We start from the raw sequence: 21,796 nt of genomic DNA on the forward strand, positions 1-21,796 counted from the left end.
CTGCACGGTGCCACTTACGATGCTATGCTTCCATCATTGAGCAGTCTTCAAGAATTCAAACTGTACTTCTTTCAGCTGAAACAACACAGGAAGATACACGGTTGTTGATGGGAGGGAATTCAGTCTTCAGAACTAGGAGAGATCTAGTCTTAAACAACACAGGAAGATACACGGTTGTTGATGGGAGGGAATTCAGTCTTCAGAACTAGGAGAGATCTAGTCTTAAACAACACAGGAAGATACACGGTTGTTGATGGGAGGGAATTCAGTCTTCAGAACTAGGAGAGATCTAGTCTTAAACAACACAGGAAGATACACGGTTGTTGATGGGAGGGAATTCAGTCTTCAGAACTAGGAGAGATCTAGTCTTAAATAACACTTTTCCCCCAAAATGTATGTTTTGGGTCCTCATCACCAACTGTTTCACTCTGGAGATCTGCAGCTATTTCACTAGTGCTAATGTAGTCCTAGTCTTTGGCTGCTCTGTAGTAAATTCAAAATTTGACCTCATGAAAAAAAAATAACTGCTACTTCGTCAGGCGAGTTGGGCTATGTACTCGTTGCCAGTAACTTGCATTTAGAAATTCTGGCTCTATTTAGATGAGATAAAGAAGACTGTGAAACAGTCTGAAACATTTTCTGTACATGAGAAAATGATGAACTGTAAATAATGTTGAGTGAGATGAATGAAATGTGTTAAAAAATAATATATGTATATTTATTTCATAGTAGTGGTTCTAATGCTGATGAATGAGTTTGCAAATGACATGAGGATTCCATGCACATCTGGTGCTGTCTTGCAAGACAGCAATGAGTTAATGTTGAGATGATGTTAATATTGAGATGATGTTAATGATGTTAATGAGTTAAACATGGAAAGAAATTATGAAGAAATATAAATTTAAATGAGAACATAAAGCTAGAGAGAATCTTTTCATAAAAATGCACTGAAAAATATGACATGACCCTCATTTTTCAGTCACTGAACGAATTTGAGCTGTAGTTCATATTTAGTAGTCTTTGAGCTCAGCTTTCAAAGACAGAAAGGAAGAACAATCTATTTGTTTCATGTTTTGTCCTCTTAGTAGTATTGCAGAACTAATACTCTCTCCTTTAGCAATTAGTTAACCTACAATTAACTGTGCAAAGCTGACCAAAAGTTGTTTTCTTGCTGTTTGACTCCCCTTAGTGTTGGATGTTTTTTCAGGTGTTTTGTTTGGTTTTGCTCTGTTTTGCAAAAATAAGCTGAAGTTCACTGTTGTAGACAACACGTGCTTGTGGTGCAGGTGGCATGTGTTTCTAAGCAGAGCTGACATGGAGGAATTGAAGAAGGTTGCTGAATAGCGTCACTTCAAGGCAAGCCTTCTTAGGCCTGCTGAGAGAAGTTGAAGCAAAGCAAAGAGACTTAGCAAGGAGACTTTCAAGTTTATCACAAAGTAGTCCTGTCACTCTATTAGAGATTCTCATCATAGGAAGGAATTAAGGTGCTGAAACGGGAAACAACTTCAGTAATGATGCTGCCTTTTGGGAAGACCATTCTGTGTTTGTTTGACCTTAGGACAGCTCTTCAGGAGCAGAAACCTCAGCTGAAATGAAGAAGCAGGCTATAGCAGTGAGTTACGCAGTTATTACAATCTTATGGAGGCTAGATTTGTACCTTCCAACGGGATCCCACTGTGAATTACCTGTGTGGTAGCCCCACATCTGATTAGGCTTTTAGGAATGGCAAGAAGCATCTGGTGGTCATGGTCAATTTTTGACCCAAAGCTGTAATTCTTGTGAGCATGATTAAAGTCTAATATATGCATTTTAAAATGTTAAAATATGGGGTTTTTTTATTTTCTTTAAAGAAATTAAATCCACAATGAAAAGAGCATTTATAACACATAGAAGGTGCAGTTATAGAAAATGACTGTATTGCATAAGCATGAAATTAATCTTTTGCTGCTTATTTACCATTGAGTGGTATTATGATCACACAGAAGGCCTGTGATTCATGTGTCAGGGAAACTGGCAGTGTTTTTTAAGTATAACAGAATTTAAGCTGATTTTCAGTAGGTACTTTAGTTTAATTATGTAATTATGCCTTGGCTGCATGTGCTTTCCTGGTTTCTGTGCATTCATATAAAAACGTGCAAATGAGCAAAAGGAATTATTTCAAACATGACTGGAACAGTAGGAATTAGGAAAAAGAACCAAAATTTATGAAGGAGGAGATGGAAGTAAGCTGTTCTTACAAAAAATTTTGTAAAAGTATGTCTTAGGAGGGAAAAAAACATATTAGATGGAAAAAAAAAATTGGAAGAAGGTTTTTTTTGACAAAAACTGATGAATAGGAGAATAAACTACTTCAGTTAAAGAATCCTTCAGCAAAGATTATTTGAATTTACCAAATTTTATTGCTAATATTTTGTGTATACATGTGAAAATCAAAGTATTAACTGTATTCTGTAGTATTTTGGGTATAAGTCAGACCTTTATTCAACACTTGTAAAAACTGAGGCTCTGCACTGTCGCTTTTCCACATCTTTATCAGAGGCTTTGTAATCAGATGTTAATATATCACAATAATAAAATTTTATTGCAATTGGAGAGGATTGCAGTAGTAAATTGCTTTTCTGCTGAAGTAACATCCTGATTTTTTTACAGATTCTGACTGCCTCACAGATTTGGAATTCCAATATTATATAATAATTATTTTTTTATGTGAGTTACAAATTTTGTATATGCTTATACGTATTTTTCTTCTTGCTTTTACTAGTGCAGTCAATGTGACTTTAACACAAGTGATGTTTTGAGTTTACAGTATTTTCATAGGATGTGGCTGGCAAGTATGAAACCTTAGTTGACCATAGGCTCTCAAAGGTTAAAAAGCACAGCATAGAATAAGGTCAGACTCTGTTCTCTTAAACACCTTTCCAGAATTATAGTTATGCACAATGAGGTACTGTGAAGTAGATGGTAGCTTCTTCCAACTATTTTAACTTCTGCCAGTTTGAGTGGAACAAAATGTTAAAAAGGAGTGAAATGTTGTAAAGAGGAGCCATGGAGAGTGAACCTCTCTATTGGTTGTCAGTAACTTACAAGTCAAAACTGCTCTAAATTTTAAAATAGTCGTGAGATTGACTGTCACTTTTTATACAAGGATACTGCAGCAGAAATTTGTAGAGCATTTTTCTCTCACAAGGGAGAATAAGGTAGTTGGTGTGTTATATTTATACGTGTTTACCATAGGTGAATAATACTGTATGATCTACGCATACATTGTCTACATTGTGCAAATTATTCTGGGAGAAAGAAAATACATTATTGTTTAGAATTTTGAAACAACTTTTTCCTTAGAGGTGCAAAATAATGGCCAAGAAATGTTTTGCATTCTGATGACGAAGATATGATTAACATGTATAGATTCTTTCTACAAATCTGCTTAAGACACACATAGTATACAAGCTAGAATTTTTGCTTTTGTTTTCTCTTTATAACAAGACCAGAAGATACCAGAAAAACACAGGATTGTTGGTAAAGGTGGTAGCAGGGAATATAATATGGGTTTTGATTCCATTTTATTTTTTGAGGCTGTTTTGTCATCAAGTGTTTGCCTTTCTATTCTTTTCATCTTTGTCTATGACATTGTGCAGGTCCTTAAACTTACTGAAAGAAAAATATTCTTAATTCAGCTACAATTTTTAAATGCAGATTTATAGTTTGTTTTTTTGACATTGTTGTTAATAAGAAACCAAATTTTATATAGGTTTAATCAATAATTAAATATTAATGTTGAAGTAGCTTACTATGTATGTAACATCAAAATCTGCCACCACATGTGTTCATATGGAATGACAGGTTGGTGCATGTGGTTCATGGATTCCCATGAAGGGAGAGGTAGTGTTCTCACTCTCTTTTCCTTTCTGTGTGGTTTTGCCTTTTTCCTATGCTTGTTCATTCAAAAATTAAGCTAATAGAACAGCTTATTTAAAATTTTGCCAGGTTAATTCTATTGAATTTCAGTCATTTTAACATGTTATCTGAAGATTATGGAAGCCAATGCCAAATGAGTGGATGTAGAATAGGATGTAGTATTGTAGCTTTTGTTTTGAACAAAATCATAATATGGTGGAAGCTGTGATGTGGAACTGCAGCTCTTTGAAAATTATTGCATACTAACCACTGTAATTTAGAAATTATTTTGGAAGTACTGTAGGATATATAAAGAAACAGTCCTGCAGAGAGTTTACCTTAGTATGTGGATGTTGCCAAAAGAATGAGTTAAATGTTTTATCTCCTTGGCAAGAAGAAAACATCTAACTGGAAACAACTGGATGTTTTGAATGTAAGTCAGGGTGGAACAAAATACGTGGCTAAGTATGTTACATTGTTCAAGGAGAGTCTTTTGGACATCTTTATATACAACTGTAGACCCTCAACTCCAGCTATACATACCTCTTCGTGCACATGAGTGGGAGTAAAACTGTGTTTATACATATGTGAAAGTATTTCAGCCTCTTTTAACCTTTTGAGTGTGTTTTTGCATGCATAATAAGACTGTGCTTCTGCATTCCACTCTCTTTAAATCAGGCAAAATGTTTAAGAGAAAAACTACTTTATCACACCTTTTTTTTTTTTTTTTTATTTAGAGCATACAGAAGACTGTCACTCTTTTGGAGGGCATATCTGATAAAGGGCAGATAATTTATCAGTTTGCATGTGTTTTGTTATCAGGGTGATTCAGAGTACTTGGGTTTGGGAGCTGAATATACCATATAAAAATGGAGAGGAATGCTATACATTTCCTGAATGTGTTTGAAACAGAATGGGTCTGACATAAACTTGATTTCCTTTTTCCTTTGCTTAAGGATTACACATTTAATGTCTTGTCCTTTCTCAGTTATGTTTTTTTCTCCTTTTTCTTTATTTTCTATGTTTTTCCTGAAAGATCCTCAGCATCTTTCTAGTCCTTTGGTGAATAAGAGATATAAACTTAGGGAAATACTGCATGTCCTTCAAAAACAAGTGAAGAAAAACTGGTTATGTATATTGACTTCTACGGTCATTCGTCTACTGATCTTCAAGAAAGAATACTCAAAGAAAAGCTGTGTGATTAATCTGAGGTCACTTCTGCAATTTATGCACTGCATAGCAGCTTTTGCAAATTTCAATTCTACCCTCTTGCTTTATGGCCATTTAGAATTTGGTTTAGCCGAAAGGTTCAACTTCACAGAGTTTTTTTATGGAACAATAACAGGTCAGATGAAATAGTACTTTTTCCAAGGAGGTAAACCTATCTGCACTATTATTCTGTTTTACAGCTCACATTGAGTTTCATCACTGTGGCTTAATACACTGCTGATAGTAATGCAGAACAGGTTCTGTAACAATTTTTACAGCTCATGGATCTCTAAAACAGTTTTAAAGAAGTTGTCAGTGAGGTTTTACAAAACCCCTCTTGTAAAACTCACTTGTTCTTATGAAAAATCTTTTCCACTAGCTACCTTTATTTCTATGCTTTATCTGAAGGACTTGAAACACACAGTTTATGATTCATGGCATTAATATGCACATTATATATACTGGCATAAGTGGTGTCAAAAATAGTACTTCTTCAGGAAGATAATGTCTCGTTTCCACATTCATGGGCTGTATCTACATGTACACGATTGTTACTCTTTTTTTTTTTTTTATTCTGGTTCATCAAATTCTGATAACTGATATTGGAATATACACGTGATGAAAATTTATCTGCGATTATCATTTTCTTAGCCATTAACAAGAATCTTACTCTAATTATCCCTAATACTGAAAATGAAAGATTGACTTTCCATTTTTGTTGTTCTGGAAAAATTGCACTTAGCTGCAGTAATTCATATTGATATTTTATGTTTCATTTGGAAGGAGAGCAAATATTACTTTCCAAAATATTTTTCTGAATGTATTTTTTCTGCTTACAACATGAAAAGACAGGCATAATGCATGCTTATGCACTGTACTCATGAGATTCTGGCAATATCTGTCTATTTTATGGGGTTTTTTTTAGAGGAATGTTAATGAAGAATTTACTGGAGTCGGGGGAGGAGAGGGATATTTAGGCTTTTGGTAAATTTCCCATGCTGTGTTCAAATAGATTCTTATGTTGGGAAGCATTTTGTTTTCAGTTATATTAAGGCATCTAGCTTTATTATTTTAATGTTTTCTGAACTAGCTAGAGTAAATAATGTGGCAGAGAAAATGAGATAAGTAGATAACAGTGAAGATAACATAGAAGTCGTATTTATTCATACTGTGATGGAACATGATCAGGATTTGCTGGCTCTTCCTCTTTTACTAATCTTGCATAAGAGTTTTCAAGAACTTAAGAATCTCAATTTTGATTGATAGTACTCTGAAACTGAATAAAAGTACAGGTGGCATTTTCTTTCTGTCCCTTTTTCCTCTCTCCTATTAGAAACTTTAAGAATTTTAAAACCAAGCATTTAAGCTGAGGCTCATAAATTCATATCTAAGTCCCAAAATGTCTGATTTTAGAATGTTTAGTATCAACGTTCTTTACTGTTGCTTGTTAATTTGAAAAATTACCCTTCTAGAGTTCTTAATGATTGAAATTGTTACTGAAAATTATAGAAAAATAATGCTAGGGGAATTTGAACACTAAGTATTTGTTCTGGGTTATGTTTTACATTTTATTGAAAGCTGTTACAATTCACTGCAACTAATTTATAAGCCACCTTTCTGGCATAATCATTTGTGATTTCTTTGATGTAGTTTCTGCTAATGAAGAGAGATATGCAGGAGGAAAACTGCACTTCAGACTTGAGCTTACATGTTTGGAAGAAATTTAGGGTAATAGTGACAGTATTTTGGTCTCATATCTCAGAAAAAGAAAAATGAGATTGCATCTTGTAGAGCGACCACGTGCTGTTCATACTGTGGCCTCTGTGACATTCCACACAACTCCGGTACCTGCATCTCCAGTGAAGAAAGGACCCATGCACAGTTGATTTCCTGCTGATAGCTCAAGGCTTGAAACTTACCATGGTCCAGGGAATGATGAAACTTACTAACATCTCCTCATATCCAGAATACTTTATTTTACAAATATAAAGATACATTTCTGATTATTTTTTAATGCTCTTTTTCACAGGTGAAAGTTTTCTTTCTTTAATTAGTGTTTTTTTTGGATGGGGTTTTTTGTGAGTTACAGATAACTCTTGAAATAACGCTTCTCTTTGAAAACGTTTGTCTTTATTGAAAGCAAACAAGTATCTTGTATAGCCTTAGAAAGTCTGAAAAGGTACTCCCTACCAAATCGTTGTTTGTATAAACTTTCAGTGTGATGAGAGCTAACATCTGTCCTTTGAGGAAGGGTAGCAGTGTTTAGGATGACCAGGTTCTTCACTGAGAGAATTTCCTATTTGACAACTTGTTTCTCAGTGTTTGGCCAACAGATTAGCAGTATCTCTAAAGGTTAGATGCAGTGACAGGACTCTTAGTATTAGTAAACAGCTATAGCTCAGTAAGGTCCCTCAGAGCATCTCCACTCTTAGCCAGGGCTCAGAACCAACATATGATAATGCAGCTGAGTGTTACTCCTTCCAGCCCTCAGCTGGAGGCTTCACCCCCTTGGGGTGAAGTTCCCAGGCAGAGCCAAACCCTGTGCTGTGGGAGCCACTTTTGTCAAAGACTCTACTGCCCAGCCCCTCAAGCCCCAGCTCCTGCTGCCTCACAGCCCTGCCTGTGCCTGATCATGCTCCCCCTTCATCTGGTCCTGGATCCTGACGCTGGTCAGCTTCTCAACTGGCCCTGCCTCGTCACCATCAACCTTCCCACCGGTCATGCAGCTGTGTCTGATGCTGGTTCCCCTTCCCTGGCCTTCACCCTGCCCATGACCCACAAGCTGACTTCCCAGATTGACCCTGGGCCTCCTTTATCACTTCAGACTTGGTTTATCTGAACCTGAGGCTGTCCCCCTGGCCTGCTCTGCTCCCTCTCTGACGGTCATGGCTGGTGAGCCTCAGCCCTGCTAGCCACAGGTCCCCTCTCTGCTCAGCCTCGGGGTGACTACACACTGTCACTCTGGCTGCTCAGTAACTGACAAGGAAAAATAAGTGAGGAACGGTAACACCGTTGAACAAATACGTTGGAGGATGTGGCTTCAGAAGACACTAATTTGTTTCCTAGGCGTGGAAACAATTGTTTACTAACCACAGCAGTCTCAGTAGGATTGTTGCTTGTCTTTCACTTTCCTCCCAAGTGTCCACCTTGAGGTGGTTTCTTCTTATCCTTTAGTTATCATGACATTTACTTGGTATTCTTCCATAGAGAACCTCGAAAGCATGTTTTGCCAAGTAGTTCCTCATTTCTGGTAAAGGGTTATCTCTCATGAGGCACTGAAGCTCTGCCTGAGCTGAGCCAAGTCAGTTGCTGTGCTTCGCTAAGAAGTATAACATTCATGTAATTCATATAATACAGTGTCTGTTTATCTATACTTACACTAAAGATTATTTTTTATTTCCCATTTTGTTGTCACGTTTCTTTTGTAACTTTCAGTATCTTTCACACACCTAATTAATCTGTAGATTAATAGCATTTGACAACTGGAGAAATACATTCTATTCACAATCAGAATTAAGCATTCACAGAAGATCGTCAAGTTTATGATCAGATAGAAAAAATATTACTTTCTTTCTGACTTTTGTTTATTATATGCTAATATGCATCCATTCCTTTGTCTGCTTAATTGATTTAGTTGGTGGAAGCTATAAAAAATATTGAGTGATGACATATCAATTCAGTGCAATTTGAACAGGATCAGTGAGACAATATACTTGCAGTAGAAACAGTCTTGTCCTTGTCACTGTCCACCTTGCAGTGCTGTTCATATTATAATTTATTAATTAAAGGTAATTATCTGAATCAGTGACTATTTGTTCTGAAACATTATTTAAATGGATAGCTAACTCATTGCAAGTTAGAAAATTGGGTTTGTTTCTTTTTAATGCCAGAATGGTACACTGGTATGAAGTAGATGACAGCATCTCTTCTCTTAGATTCTTTCTTACTATCTGCTGAAGAAACTACTTTGGTGCCTTAAGATACTAGATAAAACTGTAATGCTTGTGAAGCTCCAGCCTTTTCTAACTTAATATTTCTACTTGAAATGCTTTCAGTGCTGTGGCATAGAGGGACCATCTGCAGCTTCAGAGTTGAATTCACAGGTAGACTTAGGGGCCATAGTCAGAGACACTTTACTACCATCACAGAATACCAAGACCTCAGTTAGGTTTCTAGCCTCTTTTCTCAGTGTATGAGGAGTCATGTACCTTAGGAAAAAATTATAGTCTTAGAAAATTACAGGCATAGCTAGTGCAAGGGTTTAGGCACTTCTCTCTGCATAGGGTTTACAGTGTTAAATGTGTCCTGTAGCATTCTCAATTGAATGAGTTTACTTTTCAAATAGAAGAATATTATGTAGTATGATGTAGTATATGCCATCTTTTTTGTCCAGAAGCTCAATGATAATGCTCACACAAAGTGAAGGCTACATAAGAGGAAGAAGAAGGAGGAAATACTTCCCAGTGGGAAAAATGATTACTGTTTTCATAGTCCTTAAGGTTCTCTGTAAACCCAAGAGAGAGAAACCAGGAAGCACAAGGATAACTGAAAAACTTGTGCTTGAGGGAAGAGCAATTAGAATGATAGAAATTCTGGGTTACACTTTCTGTTCTGTTAATTGTGTTATAATATGTATCTTCTGCTAATCTCATATGGATCATCTGGCGAATGTTCTTGGTTTCGAGTAAATGTATGATGAGAAGTGTGATCAAAAGGAGTGCAATATGCCAAGGGTTTAAATCATTTTCCATAGGTGTCTGCTTTTGAGGTCTGTGCAGGTGGTGCATGATGATCAGTAAAAGAACAGTTCTGAAGAGATTCCAGCTAGAGACAGAAAGGATCATTGAAGCATCAACTCCCTCTTTTTCAGACTGCTAGCTCAGCCACATAGCCAAAGGAGTGACAAATATGATAAGTCTCCGAAATTTGAGATGTAGTTTGTATACCAACAAAAGCAATTAAAGATATCTTTCCTCAAAAGCTTTCATAAGCAGCAAACTCTCCATTTATGTACCATTGAGAAGAATATTCACGTGATACTTTGTGAAACAGATACTATGAGGGTAGCACAATTGCGTATGCTCATCAATGAAGATTTGTTTTCTAAACCAACAATGAGAACTTCAGTAACAAACCAAATCAACTTTGTATAATCCTTTTATTGTGAAGAATGTGGCAGAACCATGATAATGTAATCATTGGGTTACACTAGTATAACAGATGACTGAAAGTTTTCATAGAAAGAAAACTGCAGGTTCCAATGCCTGACAACGCTTTCCATGAAGAATTTTTTTCCTAATATCCAATCTAAATCTCCCGTGACACAACTTGAGGCCATTTCCTCTTGTCTTTTCACTTGCTACTTGGGAGAAGAGACCAACACCCTTGAGAGTGGGTTGTCAGACATTGGAACAGGCTGCCCAGGGAAGTGGTGGAGTCACCATCCCTGGAGGTGTTTAAAAGGCATATAGATGAGGTTCTTAAGGTTACCGTTTAGTGCTAGAGTTAGGTTATGGTTGGACTCGGTGATCTTGAGAGTCTCTTCCAACAAAATGATTCTATGATTCTATGAATGATGGGGACAGACCTTTTAGGATGGCCTGTAGTGACAGAACAAGGAGAAATGCTTTTTAAACTGAATTAGCATAGGTTTAGATTGGATACTAGGAATATTTTTACCGTGAAGGTGCTGAGACCGTGGAACAGGTTGCCTAAAGAAGTTGTGGATGCCTCATCACTGGAAGTGTTCAAGTTCAATGGGGCTTTGAGCAACCTGATCTAGTTGAAGACCTGCCCATGGCATGAGGTTTGAACTAGGTGAACTTTAAAGGTCCCCTTCCAACCGAAACAATTCTGTGATTCTGTGGTCTGTTTACATACAGAAGATTTTTTTCTGGTTTTGGATCACAGGCTCATTTAGGTTGGAAGGGTGTTCTTGAGATTCTTTAGTCCAACCCCCCTGCTCAGGCAGGTTCAGCTGCTGTGTACTTCCTAGACCTGTGTCCAGTTTGATTTTGAATATCTCCACAGATGAAGACTCCAAAATCTCTCTGTGTAAACCTGTTCTGGTGTTTGACAACCCTCACACTGAAAATGTGTTTCCCCATGTTCAGAACGAATTTCCTGTTTTTCAAATTTGTGCCCACTGCCTCTTGTCCTCTCGTGGAGCACCACTGAGAAGAGTCTTGCTCCCTTCATTCACTGCCATCAGGTATTTATACACATTGGAAAAATCCCATTTCACACCAAGCGGTGCTGTTATGATCCCAGTAATAAATGCACTCAGTATCTGTAAGGTATCATTTAAAATACTGTCTATTAGATCTAACTCTGCAGGGGGAGAGCACTGTAGGCAATCTCACATCCCTTTAGATAGTGTGAGCCCTGGGTGGTGTAGCATTGAATGAGCCACGGATCCACATGCAGCATGCTGGGCAGTCCGTGCCTGTAGCAGAAATTCTCACATTTTGGTTGTTTGAGCTGTAACAGGACTTTTTTACAATGGAACAACTCTGTTCATTATCTCTACTGGCAAACAGAATGGATGTCCACATGAGAACTTCTTGGAGCTCTGGTAGAATAACGCAAAGCCACGCAGGTGACATAATTGGTGGTACCCAGTGGGAGCTGCCTGTGGGCTCTGTTGTGGTGTGCTGGCTGAGCTCATCCTGTGGCCCAGGGAGCTGTGCAAGCCTGATCTGTCATGTTGGTCACTGACACTTTGATGTACACCAGTCTTCCAGTCAGGATCACTAGAGGTCCTCCATGGTACAGAAAACCTGCTAATCTGATATATTAGGTGTACTTCAAAGCCAGCGTGTTTGGCTTGGTTTTCTGTGAGCTTTAATGAGAAATTATTTAATAAATTGACATACGCTTGTCTAGATATTTGCCTTTTCATTAGTAATAAAGAATCCTTAGGACCTTACAACTAACATGAGCAGCAGTAATAGTGTTTGTGAGGTGATAGATGAGGTGCTAGCAGAAAAATAAAATGGAAAAAGAGTAAATATGGGTTAGACTTAAAATATCCTACTGTAATATGTTAGCTGAGTATTAAATATGTCTGTGTAGCAAGAAGTCTATAGTTGTTTTTTATATGTCTTCAGGTTGTTGCAGACTATTTGTAGTGTTGGTCATCAACACTGAGCAGATACTTTAACTGGTATTTGTTATGTTATCTCTTCAAGTAGTTGCCTGTAGTATATCAAACTACCACAGAAAATGTAAGATATGCAAATATGTGTCTTGTTAATAACTAGAAAAAGCAGTTCTTTTTCATTTACACAGAGGAGATCTAGCAATAAGTTATTTTGTATGCTAAAATGAAGTTTTCATGTTTGGTTTTGACACGGGTAATTGTTAAAAGCAGTGCTAGATATCATTTCCAGAATCTGTATGAAAATTTGCATAGTGCTCGATCTATGTGCATCCTGTCATGTTGTAGGCTTATTCTTCTGACAGAAATTTGCGGTATAGTATATTTCAGTATTTGATTGTATAAGAAGTTTTCTAAACTCTGTTTTATGAACACTCAGATTTGAAACTTCCTGGTATGCTTTTGTTTAAACGGTCTGAATATAATGCTTCTTTACATCCATTTCTACTGAAATGTATCTTATAGAAACTTTATCTTACATATTTGCACAGACTGAAAATTTTTCTTTTCTTTCCATAGGATAAGAAGTGGGTTCTTAATCATGAAGATGTCACACTGGGAGAATTACTGGGCAAAGTAAGTGATCAAGTGAGCTAAGTAACATTTAAATAAGTATGTATTGATCATTAAGCCTACACCTTTTCTGTTTACTTTTTCTTTTAAATTACTGTGGTATGCAATTTTTATGTCAATTCTTTTACTTGAATACACAAAACAGCATTGCACTTTAAATAAATGCAAATCATATTTACTGGTAAATTATAACGTGTGCTGAAACTGTTTAATTAGCATACATATTTTTCTCTTTTGGTAGCCTTTTAAGCTAACTAGATTTCTATACAACATGATGTGGCTGTTTTACTTTGGGTAGTCTTATAAAAATGTTGTTGCAACTTATAAATAAAAATATCAATAGATTTATGTTTATACATTTATGTATCAATTTATTTATTTATGCATGCATAAAAATTCATATAGGATGATTAGATCAATGTTTGTTAAAACTAATATTCGTTGCTTTTGTATGATTTATTGAATGTTAGGTAACTTCACAATCATATATGTATTAAATGAATTGTTGTATAGTGTAGCTGATATCACAAATTCTGCTTAGGAGCTTTAAGTCTTTAAAATCAGGTAAGCCTCGTACCTCAGTTATATTTTTAGCACCTTTGCACTTACAAAGACAGTTGTGAGTGCCACTCTGCACACAATGTTCCAAAACATTTCCCAAAACCGAAAAATAGCCCTAAATGAGGAGGAGATAAATGAAAGCAGTAATTTCCTTCTTACTCTGATACACGCTAAAAGAACTGATAAACTGTTGAAGAAACAGGGGAATAAAATAGTCAGAAAATTCTGTTACCCAGGATAAAATCTCTTTGGCAGTGTAAGGTAATGACAAGTATTATTTACTGGTAGACAGAACTGTGTCTGCATAAAATGTAGGTACTGTGACAGCTTCACATTCTTAAACAGAATAGTGTCAAGGAAGAAAAAAGCTTTGTCCTGATAAAAATTACAAATTAATTAGTCTTGGTGAGTAAAGACAGTTAGAGCAATCTGAAAATTGGTTAATTTAGTAAACTGAGTTTACATGTGCATTGTATTTTTTTGGCACAAAACATTTTTAATATTCAAAAGAGACCGAGAAGTCTTGAAAAAAGTTATGGAAAGATATGTTCTTTAAAAAATACAGAACAAGATAAAAACATTATTGGAACAGAGTATAAATTGGTTGTGCATCCATCTCTAAAAACATATAGTCAGAAGAAAAGAATGATGGGACAATCAGTGTCCATATGAGAAAATCTTAAATAAATTACAACCATTTGTCATGGAAGTGAGAAATCTTGAGGGTCTATAAAATCTTGGCTGGCCTGGAAAAGATGAGGAAAATTCGGAAAGCTTAATGCATAAGAGGATGCAGACTTCAGAAAAGATGAAGATTTTCCTTTACCACAGAAATGAATGGTCTGTTTATTCACTCAGTATTAATTCTATAATACCCCCCCCACACACAAAAAAAGTTGTATGAAATGAACATGTTATATTAAAAATCATATGTATACAATAAAATATTTTAAGTTAAAAAAAAAAAAGGTATTTTCAGTACTTCAGTAGCCCTGATGCTACGTTCAGCTATCACTGTTCGATACATCTGACCAGAAGGCTGGAGTAGAAGTGCATTGGGAGTGACTCAACTTCTTACCTTTGGGCACCTCATACAATTTTATATATCAGGGGTATTGTCCTGACCTCTAGAAGCACTATTTTAGAAGGGCAGATTGCTGTCATAGATCCTACACCTTGCTTGCCAGCTATGTCTTCCTTATCCTGGGGTATATATAATACTGGAAATCTGTGTTTAGGCCTAAATTTCTTCCCTTGTTACTAGTAGCACATTACTGGTTTCCATCTGTGAATTTATTTTTTCCTTTTTCTGTCTTCCTTTGGCAATACTGTTATCAGATGTAAACTAAAAATTGAATTTTATTTATTCTTTAGGAAATACAAAACTTAACTAAGAGTATGAAGTCTTCAGTTTTGATCTTTTTTCTTCACTTGAGTTTTGTCATTGATGCCACTGTTCTTTATATACCCCACAATCTCTTTCTTCCTTCAATTTGTGTCCTAATTAATTTTTGTTTTGTTTTTATTTAAGTAAAAAATACATATGATGGAGTTTGTCCTGTGATCCTTATTATTTCAGTTTTCTTCTATGAAAGCTAAAAAAATAACAACTTACCCGGCGGGTATGTTTTTGAAGATCTGAAAAATCTGAATATGAAAGGCACTACTTTATAGAGTCTTGTCTAAATGTGTGGCCTTACATACTTGCCTTTACAGACCAGAGCTGAGCTTGGCTTTAAAAATATTGTGGATCATGTAATTTTTTCAGGGCAGACACAACAATGTATTTTTTTGCGGTGGTTCTGATTTTCGATAAGAAAATAATATTCAGTGTTTTCACTTTTCTTACTTAGTATTTTTTCTTTCTTGTATATATGAGAATGTTTATGATACATCGATGTGTTTTGTCCTAGTTTCACAGAAACTAGTCTCTTACAGACTGCTAGTTAAAAACTATTGATAAAATAAAATAGTGTGAAAATGAAAGTAAGAATAAGAAACAATAAGTACTATTATCAGTGTACGTTGACTTTAGAATTTGCTAAGAGGTTTTATGAGAAAATTGCAGTTACACAATTAATGTATTTTTTTCCTCTTACCAGCAAGATCAAAGTAGAACTCATATACTATGTCCATATAATAGATGTACTATGTCTGTGTGAACTCCACTATATTAGTAACTGGAAGAAAACCTCATTTGTCTACATAAACACATTTCAGTGTTCTGTGCCAGTTACGTTAGCTGTCTGTATTATTTTCTAGAGATTTGGGAAGATTTTATTTACTTAGAATGACTTATTTTCCCTGATTTCAGGGTAATTTTGGTGAGGTGTATAAGGGAACATTAAAGGATAAAACACCTGTTGCTGTAAAAACTTGTAAAGAAGATCTTCCTCAGGAGTTGAAAATAAAATTTCTGTCAGAAGCCAGGTAGGTTCTCTATACTTACTTGAAATATATGTTTGTTATATGCTTTTTTTTTGTTTTCCAAGTTTTGTTTCTGGATGGCTTTACAAAATCTGATCTTCAGAAAAATTCAACAAAACAGTAATCAAACTTTTCCGTTTTTTTCTTTTTCTTAGTACATTCCACAACTGTTGCCCTGGTAACTAAACATCAGTATTTTTAACATGTGAATGCAGTAGCATCTGCACTTGCTGAAACTGCCTCTTTGGCAATGCAAGCTATGCGTATAAAACACAGTTTTGTTGTTGTAAGTGCTTCTATTTAGGACTTCAGAGATGTGCCTTGAGGACTGGGATAAGAAGACTGGAAGATGCTGTTAATTTAAATGCGATAATACCAGTCATTAGTCCTGCCTTACATGCATGCCTTACATGCATGCCTTACATGCATGATTAATAGAGCTGGTCAAATGTGGCAAGGTTACCGCATAGACCCCATCTAGTAATTTTCTCTTCATAAGAAGAGTTCACTCAGTAGAGATATTTTATGCTGTGTGATTGCATGCTTACATTTCAAATGACAATCACGCAGCAATATGCTAAGTATTCTCAGTATAAGCTGATGTAGATATGAGGTTCTGAGACCTTAGGGCAGAAGGGTGTATTGAGATAATTTTACGATTGTTTAAATTAACATGCTCCCTCTTGCTACGAAGTTCATATGTTTTCATTTTTACTTCCAAACTAGTATGATCAATATGGAAAAGTAAAAGATGCTGTCTACATTTAGTGATGAAGATCAGCCACCATATCTATTGAATAATTCTAAACAGCTTGTAACTTGGCAACTGCAGAAATGTTTCATTTATTAAGCAGCCTGCCACTGCTAGTCTGAAAAAAAAATAATGAACGTGTGTTATTTCTTACTAAACATATATGTACCAGGTAGGTCAGTATTTTATCCTTGATCCTAGAAAGAGGAGGTGCTTTAAATCGGCAAATAGTAGATGAAACATTTAAATTACAAGGTCTCTGTAGAATTCTTCCTTGTCCTTGTTTCACTTACAAATCATAACATGATGTTTTAGGTTGCAAGTGTTCTTATTATAGTATCATGTAAGATGTAAATGATTGTGTTTAATTCCCCAAATTAAAATTGCTGTTCTTATATTCTTCTAAAACTTACTGCATTAATCTCTTGAAGTAAAATTTGAATGAGTGTGCATTGAAAAGTGCAGCAGGGAAGTGTAGAGGCATGCTCTACATACTTATTTGATGTAGCTCTGCTTCTGGTCCACTAATGAAATGCTATTTAATTACAAGGGCTCTTGAGAAACTGCAGGCATGTCAGGCCATATTTATTTCAGTTACATAGATGAAAGTTGTGTAGACAAATGGTAAAATTACAGTAAGAATAATAACAGTGTTCAATCTAGATTTATTAGTGAATCAAAATGCCCTCTGTTTCGAACAGAATTATGATTATCTGTTACACTGATTTTATTTATTTATGATAACATTAATGTTAACATGTTCAATTATAATAATGTTAAGGGTTTAAGATCTTTTCCTATAATATTTAATAAGTTTGTACAATAAAGTTTATTAATATAATAAACTTACTGTGTGTTTTGCAGAATACTCAAACAGTATGATCATCCTAATATTGTAAAACTTATAGGAGTTTGCACACAACGACAGCCTATTTATATTGTTATGGAACTTGTTCCAGGTAATTTTTTTTCCTTTTTTTTTTCTCAGCATATTTTTATAGATATTGTTTCCGTAATGTAAGATGTATTGTTTTCTTTGTCTTTATCTGCATTCTTATGATTGATCTCAGAAGTCACCTGTGCTACAAATCTTTGGAAATATTAGGTTCTACTAGCTTTAGGGTAGAGTAAGCTCCACAAATCTATTGTGACTTTTTCTGTAGCTATTGAAGACAACAGAATTTGCTGAAAGGTATCTCAGCTCTATCTTCATTTTCTTCCTGACAAGATGTTACATGGTACTTCCTTTAACTATAGTGTTATATGTTGACTGCTGAGATGCTTGTATTTAAAGAAACTACATGGCTTGGCAATGTTTCAGTTTTAATTACTCAGATTTGGGTATCATTTTTGGCAAAAATCTTTTTTTCTTTACCAGAATATATTGTTCAGTTTATGGGTTTCTCTTGATTTATTCTTGGAATCTTGAGTACATCTTATGCACCATGGCTGGAGAGAATTTTAAATTGTTGGGATGATAACAGCTTTTGGACAGTTTTACTTCTTCACTGATTTTCTCAGCAGCTGTAAAATGTAGATGTTAGTACTGATTAATATGCAACACTGTATTTGTTTTATACATCAGTGGATTTGTCTTTAAAATTTTATAGCAAGCTATATTAAGAACCATTTCATTCATGAAGACTTCTATTGTTTGTAATTCTTGAGTACTGGCTTTACTCCAAGAGCACTGAGGAAATCTTTAACCTATTGGAATTTTCTGCCTTTATTTAATTAGATTATATTAGATTATTATATTTGTATATGTGATTAACTTTATTAAAATAGAGACTTAAAAGCAGTGTCTCCTGGGTTTTAAGGCATGCTTTGGCAATCAGCTTCTACAGACATCGCTGGTGATCAAAATAAATCATGATATTTTAGCGCCTTTATAATTCTGGTTCAGCCTTGGACAAGTTTTTGAAACACACTAATACACTGTAAATGGGACTAAAAGCCATCAGTATAGAGAAGGTGGCAGATGCATATTTGAGCAGCTGTGCATCCATTGTTACATGCAAAAATATACTAATACGATTAGAGGAAATGTACATCAATTAATAAAAACTGTGAGAACCTTTCTCTGATTCTCATTTCTGCTTTGCAGCCCAGTTTTTGGATGCCAAAAAATTTTCTGTCTCTTGGCTTTGAATTTGCAAGAAACTTCCTCATTCTTACCCTGTTTTACTGGTGTGCTTCCGTGCTTGCTTGCCGTCTTAAACACTGCACTATGTTCAAGCCAACGCACATTTCTATATTATTTTACACCTTGGCTAGCACACCACGAGACTGACCGAGGCAGCTAGAAATTATAGGATGCCAACCATGAAGAAGTTGGCACAGGAAAGACAAAACACTACTTAGATCAGTTCAGAGAAACAGTAATTCAGTGTTACTGCTTTCCTGTTTTCTAATAGCAATTTTGGATGAAATTATTTAAAACAATAATTATTAGTGCTCTGATTTGGTATTTAGTGCCACCCTTTGAAGAACAGAATAGTAGTAGGCTTGTAGACTTGCACTCAACACTTTCTCAGTATCTGCTTTTTGTCTTAAATATGTTTATGCCTGAAGGTGTTAGTGCAATTTAACTCTGAAATTCTTTTTAATTCATGAAAACAGTATGTTTTAGCTTAGAATTGTATTCTGTAAATGTATGGCTGAGAAGATGTGTAATTAATAAATGACAGTTTTTTCCCTGAGGAAAAAATTAGATATATTTACATAAAACGTGGAATTTCTCCTGTGTTTTCTGAGTTCTATTTAAAGTTTTCACTTTTTCTACTGTTTTTGTATTCCATATACATGTAGGCTACACACTTGCTATGTCTTTTGAGACAGCTATGGTGTGGCTGAGTAGTGGCTAATTCTGATTTTCATTCCAGCTTCAAATTTCAATTCAGATTCTTAATTTGTTCAGGAATAAAAAGGAATTTTGAAACTTGGCACTTTGTGTAGAGAAGTGCTGCTCTGCTACTGATTCTGTTATGAACTATCTCTGCAGACAAATCTCTTTCCTTTCTTGCAAATGTAAATTGGATTAAAAGTTATGCGTCTGGATAAAGTCATCAATGAAAACAATAGAGAAGGTGGGAGACGCGTATTTAAGTATCTGTGCATCTGTTGTTACATGCAAAAATAACACAGATGGTTTTGTTTTTCACAGTCCACCACTTGCCAAAAAATGAGGGAAATATGTTCAGGTAATGCACACATCTGTTATATAATCTCTCTTTGAGAGATGCATATGTGGAAAAACAGATCCTATCTCCCTGCCATTGGCTGGGTTGCTAGGGGCCAAGTTTCTTCTCAGTCTTGTCCTGCAGGTCTTTCTGCAGGAACCTCTACAAGTGGGAAGGGGAGGAACATCACCCAGCAGAATGTGGCATCTTTTCCAAAGCCACTTGGGATGAGGATACCCCAGTCGCTCTAGCCTCTCAGACAACATCTAATGAAGAAACAGTCCTTTAAATTGAGAAAGGAGAAGGCCTGATAAGACATAAGTTGTGTTTTTTTGTTAATGTAACCATATTTTTATGATGGTACCATTGATGATGACATGGACTTAGGGTGCTTTATCCCCTAGATGGAGTAAGGGTCTTTATGATTTTTAAAAACTCAGCTGAGCGTGATTCTTACATAAAGTTGAGGGACTCCAGTAAACTGGTGAAAGATAATTTCTTCTGAAGACTCAGTGTTCATGACAAATATTTCAACAAAGATGTGTTTTACAGTTGTCTAATAGAATGTGCCCAGTGACCATCATAAGCTGCTTTTTTACATTATAATAAGCATATATCAGGCAATATGCATTTTAATATAGGAAACACACCTCTGGAATATTTTTTAAAGAGCTGGGTTCTCCTGTTTTCTAGGTAAGCAGATGATATTATTGCCCAGTTAAAGACATATAATAAATAGTCTATCTGAATACAGATGAGCATATTCAGCCAACTGTTTTTTATTATATGTGACATGTATACCACAGATAAATAACAACAGTAAGTTGTAGTGCCTACCTACTAATAAGAAATCCCCAATTAGTATTCTGAAGAGCATTATTTGGGAGGTATGTGCTTCTATTTTGTGTAGGACAGTATTTCTTTGTTGTATAATTTAGATATATTATCGCTTTCTGTAAGCTATTCTTCTAATTGATAAAAAAGAAATGAGTTAAAATATTCCCTGTCATATATAAACAGAAGCTCAAATGTGCCTAGCACCAACGTGTCCTTCATATAAACATGGAAAGTTACATGTATAGAAGAGATGTGATGTAAAACTGCCATTCAGAAATTTACAAGGAGAGTTACCAAAAAATAAAATAAATTATTTTTGAAATCCTAAGCAAATTGTTCTCCCTCTCCTCCTCTCACCTTCCCAAAACTGCCAAGGTAGCCATTGAAATGGAATCAATGAGTCCTAAATATTTTCTCTTATAAATATTTTATATAGTTGTAAGTTAACAGAGAGCCATAGAAAAATGGGTTTTTTTCAGGCTTAAATTATGCTAGCTAGATGCTGTGAAAAAGCAATTTAGCAAAGTAGATGGCTTTAAAATGTTGATTTGTAATTGCATAATGGATACATTTGTAATAACCTTTAAAGCACTCTTGCAAAGAATTAATTTTATTCTTTTTTAACTAAATGACATTAAAATATTAACTAAAAAGAACTACTTGCCAGATGAGTACAAGCGCCCAATACTGGTGGTTTTGTGTGGCTTCCCAACTACCATGCAATAAAAATTAACCTGAATTTCACAGTGGTATAGTTTTTGTTTCTGTCAATTTTTTAGTAGACTAAGAACTGAGAAAACAAGTCAATTTGGAAATTGTCTTACATCATTTTGTTAATGGAGAACTTCTCACAAAGATTTCCTCTTCTTGTTTGGTAGTTAAGACTATTTCTCAACAACCATAGTGACTATTTCTCAACAACCATAGTGACTAGCTTGAGAATATCAAGACTATTAAAAAGAAAGAAAATTTGAGGAGCACCCCGTGCGTTTATATGCTGATTTTTTGCATATATGTTGTGTTCCTAGAAGCTGGACTTTTCTTTCTCTTGCTTTCTCTTGCTTTCTCTTGCTTTCTCTTGCTTTCTCTTTTGCTCTGCACTTACCTTTGCTTATATTTTCTGATTTCATGTTCCTAGCTTCTACTTCTCATATTCTATTAGAGCTCTTAGTTTAGGATGGTCCTGAATAGTATAATGTG

General features: G+C 35.3%; 1 protein-coding gene across 2 annotated transcripts in view; it reads left to right on the top strand.

Moving 5' to 3' along the window:
* FER (FER tyrosine kinase) overlaps positions 1-21,796 on the top strand; it is a 159,806-nt gene that overhangs the window by 87,694 nt on the left and 50,316 nt on the right. For both annotated transcript variants that reach the window (XM_080363145.1, XM_080363146.1), the window contains exons 14-16: positions 12,785-12,841; positions 15,714-15,829; positions 17,442-17,536. In XM_080363145.1, the coding sequence (XP_080219271.1) occupies positions 12,785-12,841; positions 15,714-15,829; positions 17,442-17,536 (268 nt within the window). The remainder of the gene's footprint in view (positions 1-12,784; positions 12,842-15,713; positions 15,830-17,441; positions 17,537-21,796) is intronic.

This window comes from Nesoenas mayeri, assembly GCF_963082525.1.
Source record: "Nesoenas mayeri genome assembly, chromosome: Z".
Classification (NCBI taxonomy): Eukaryota; Metazoa; Chordata; class Aves; order Columbiformes; family Columbidae; genus Nesoenas; species Nesoenas mayeri.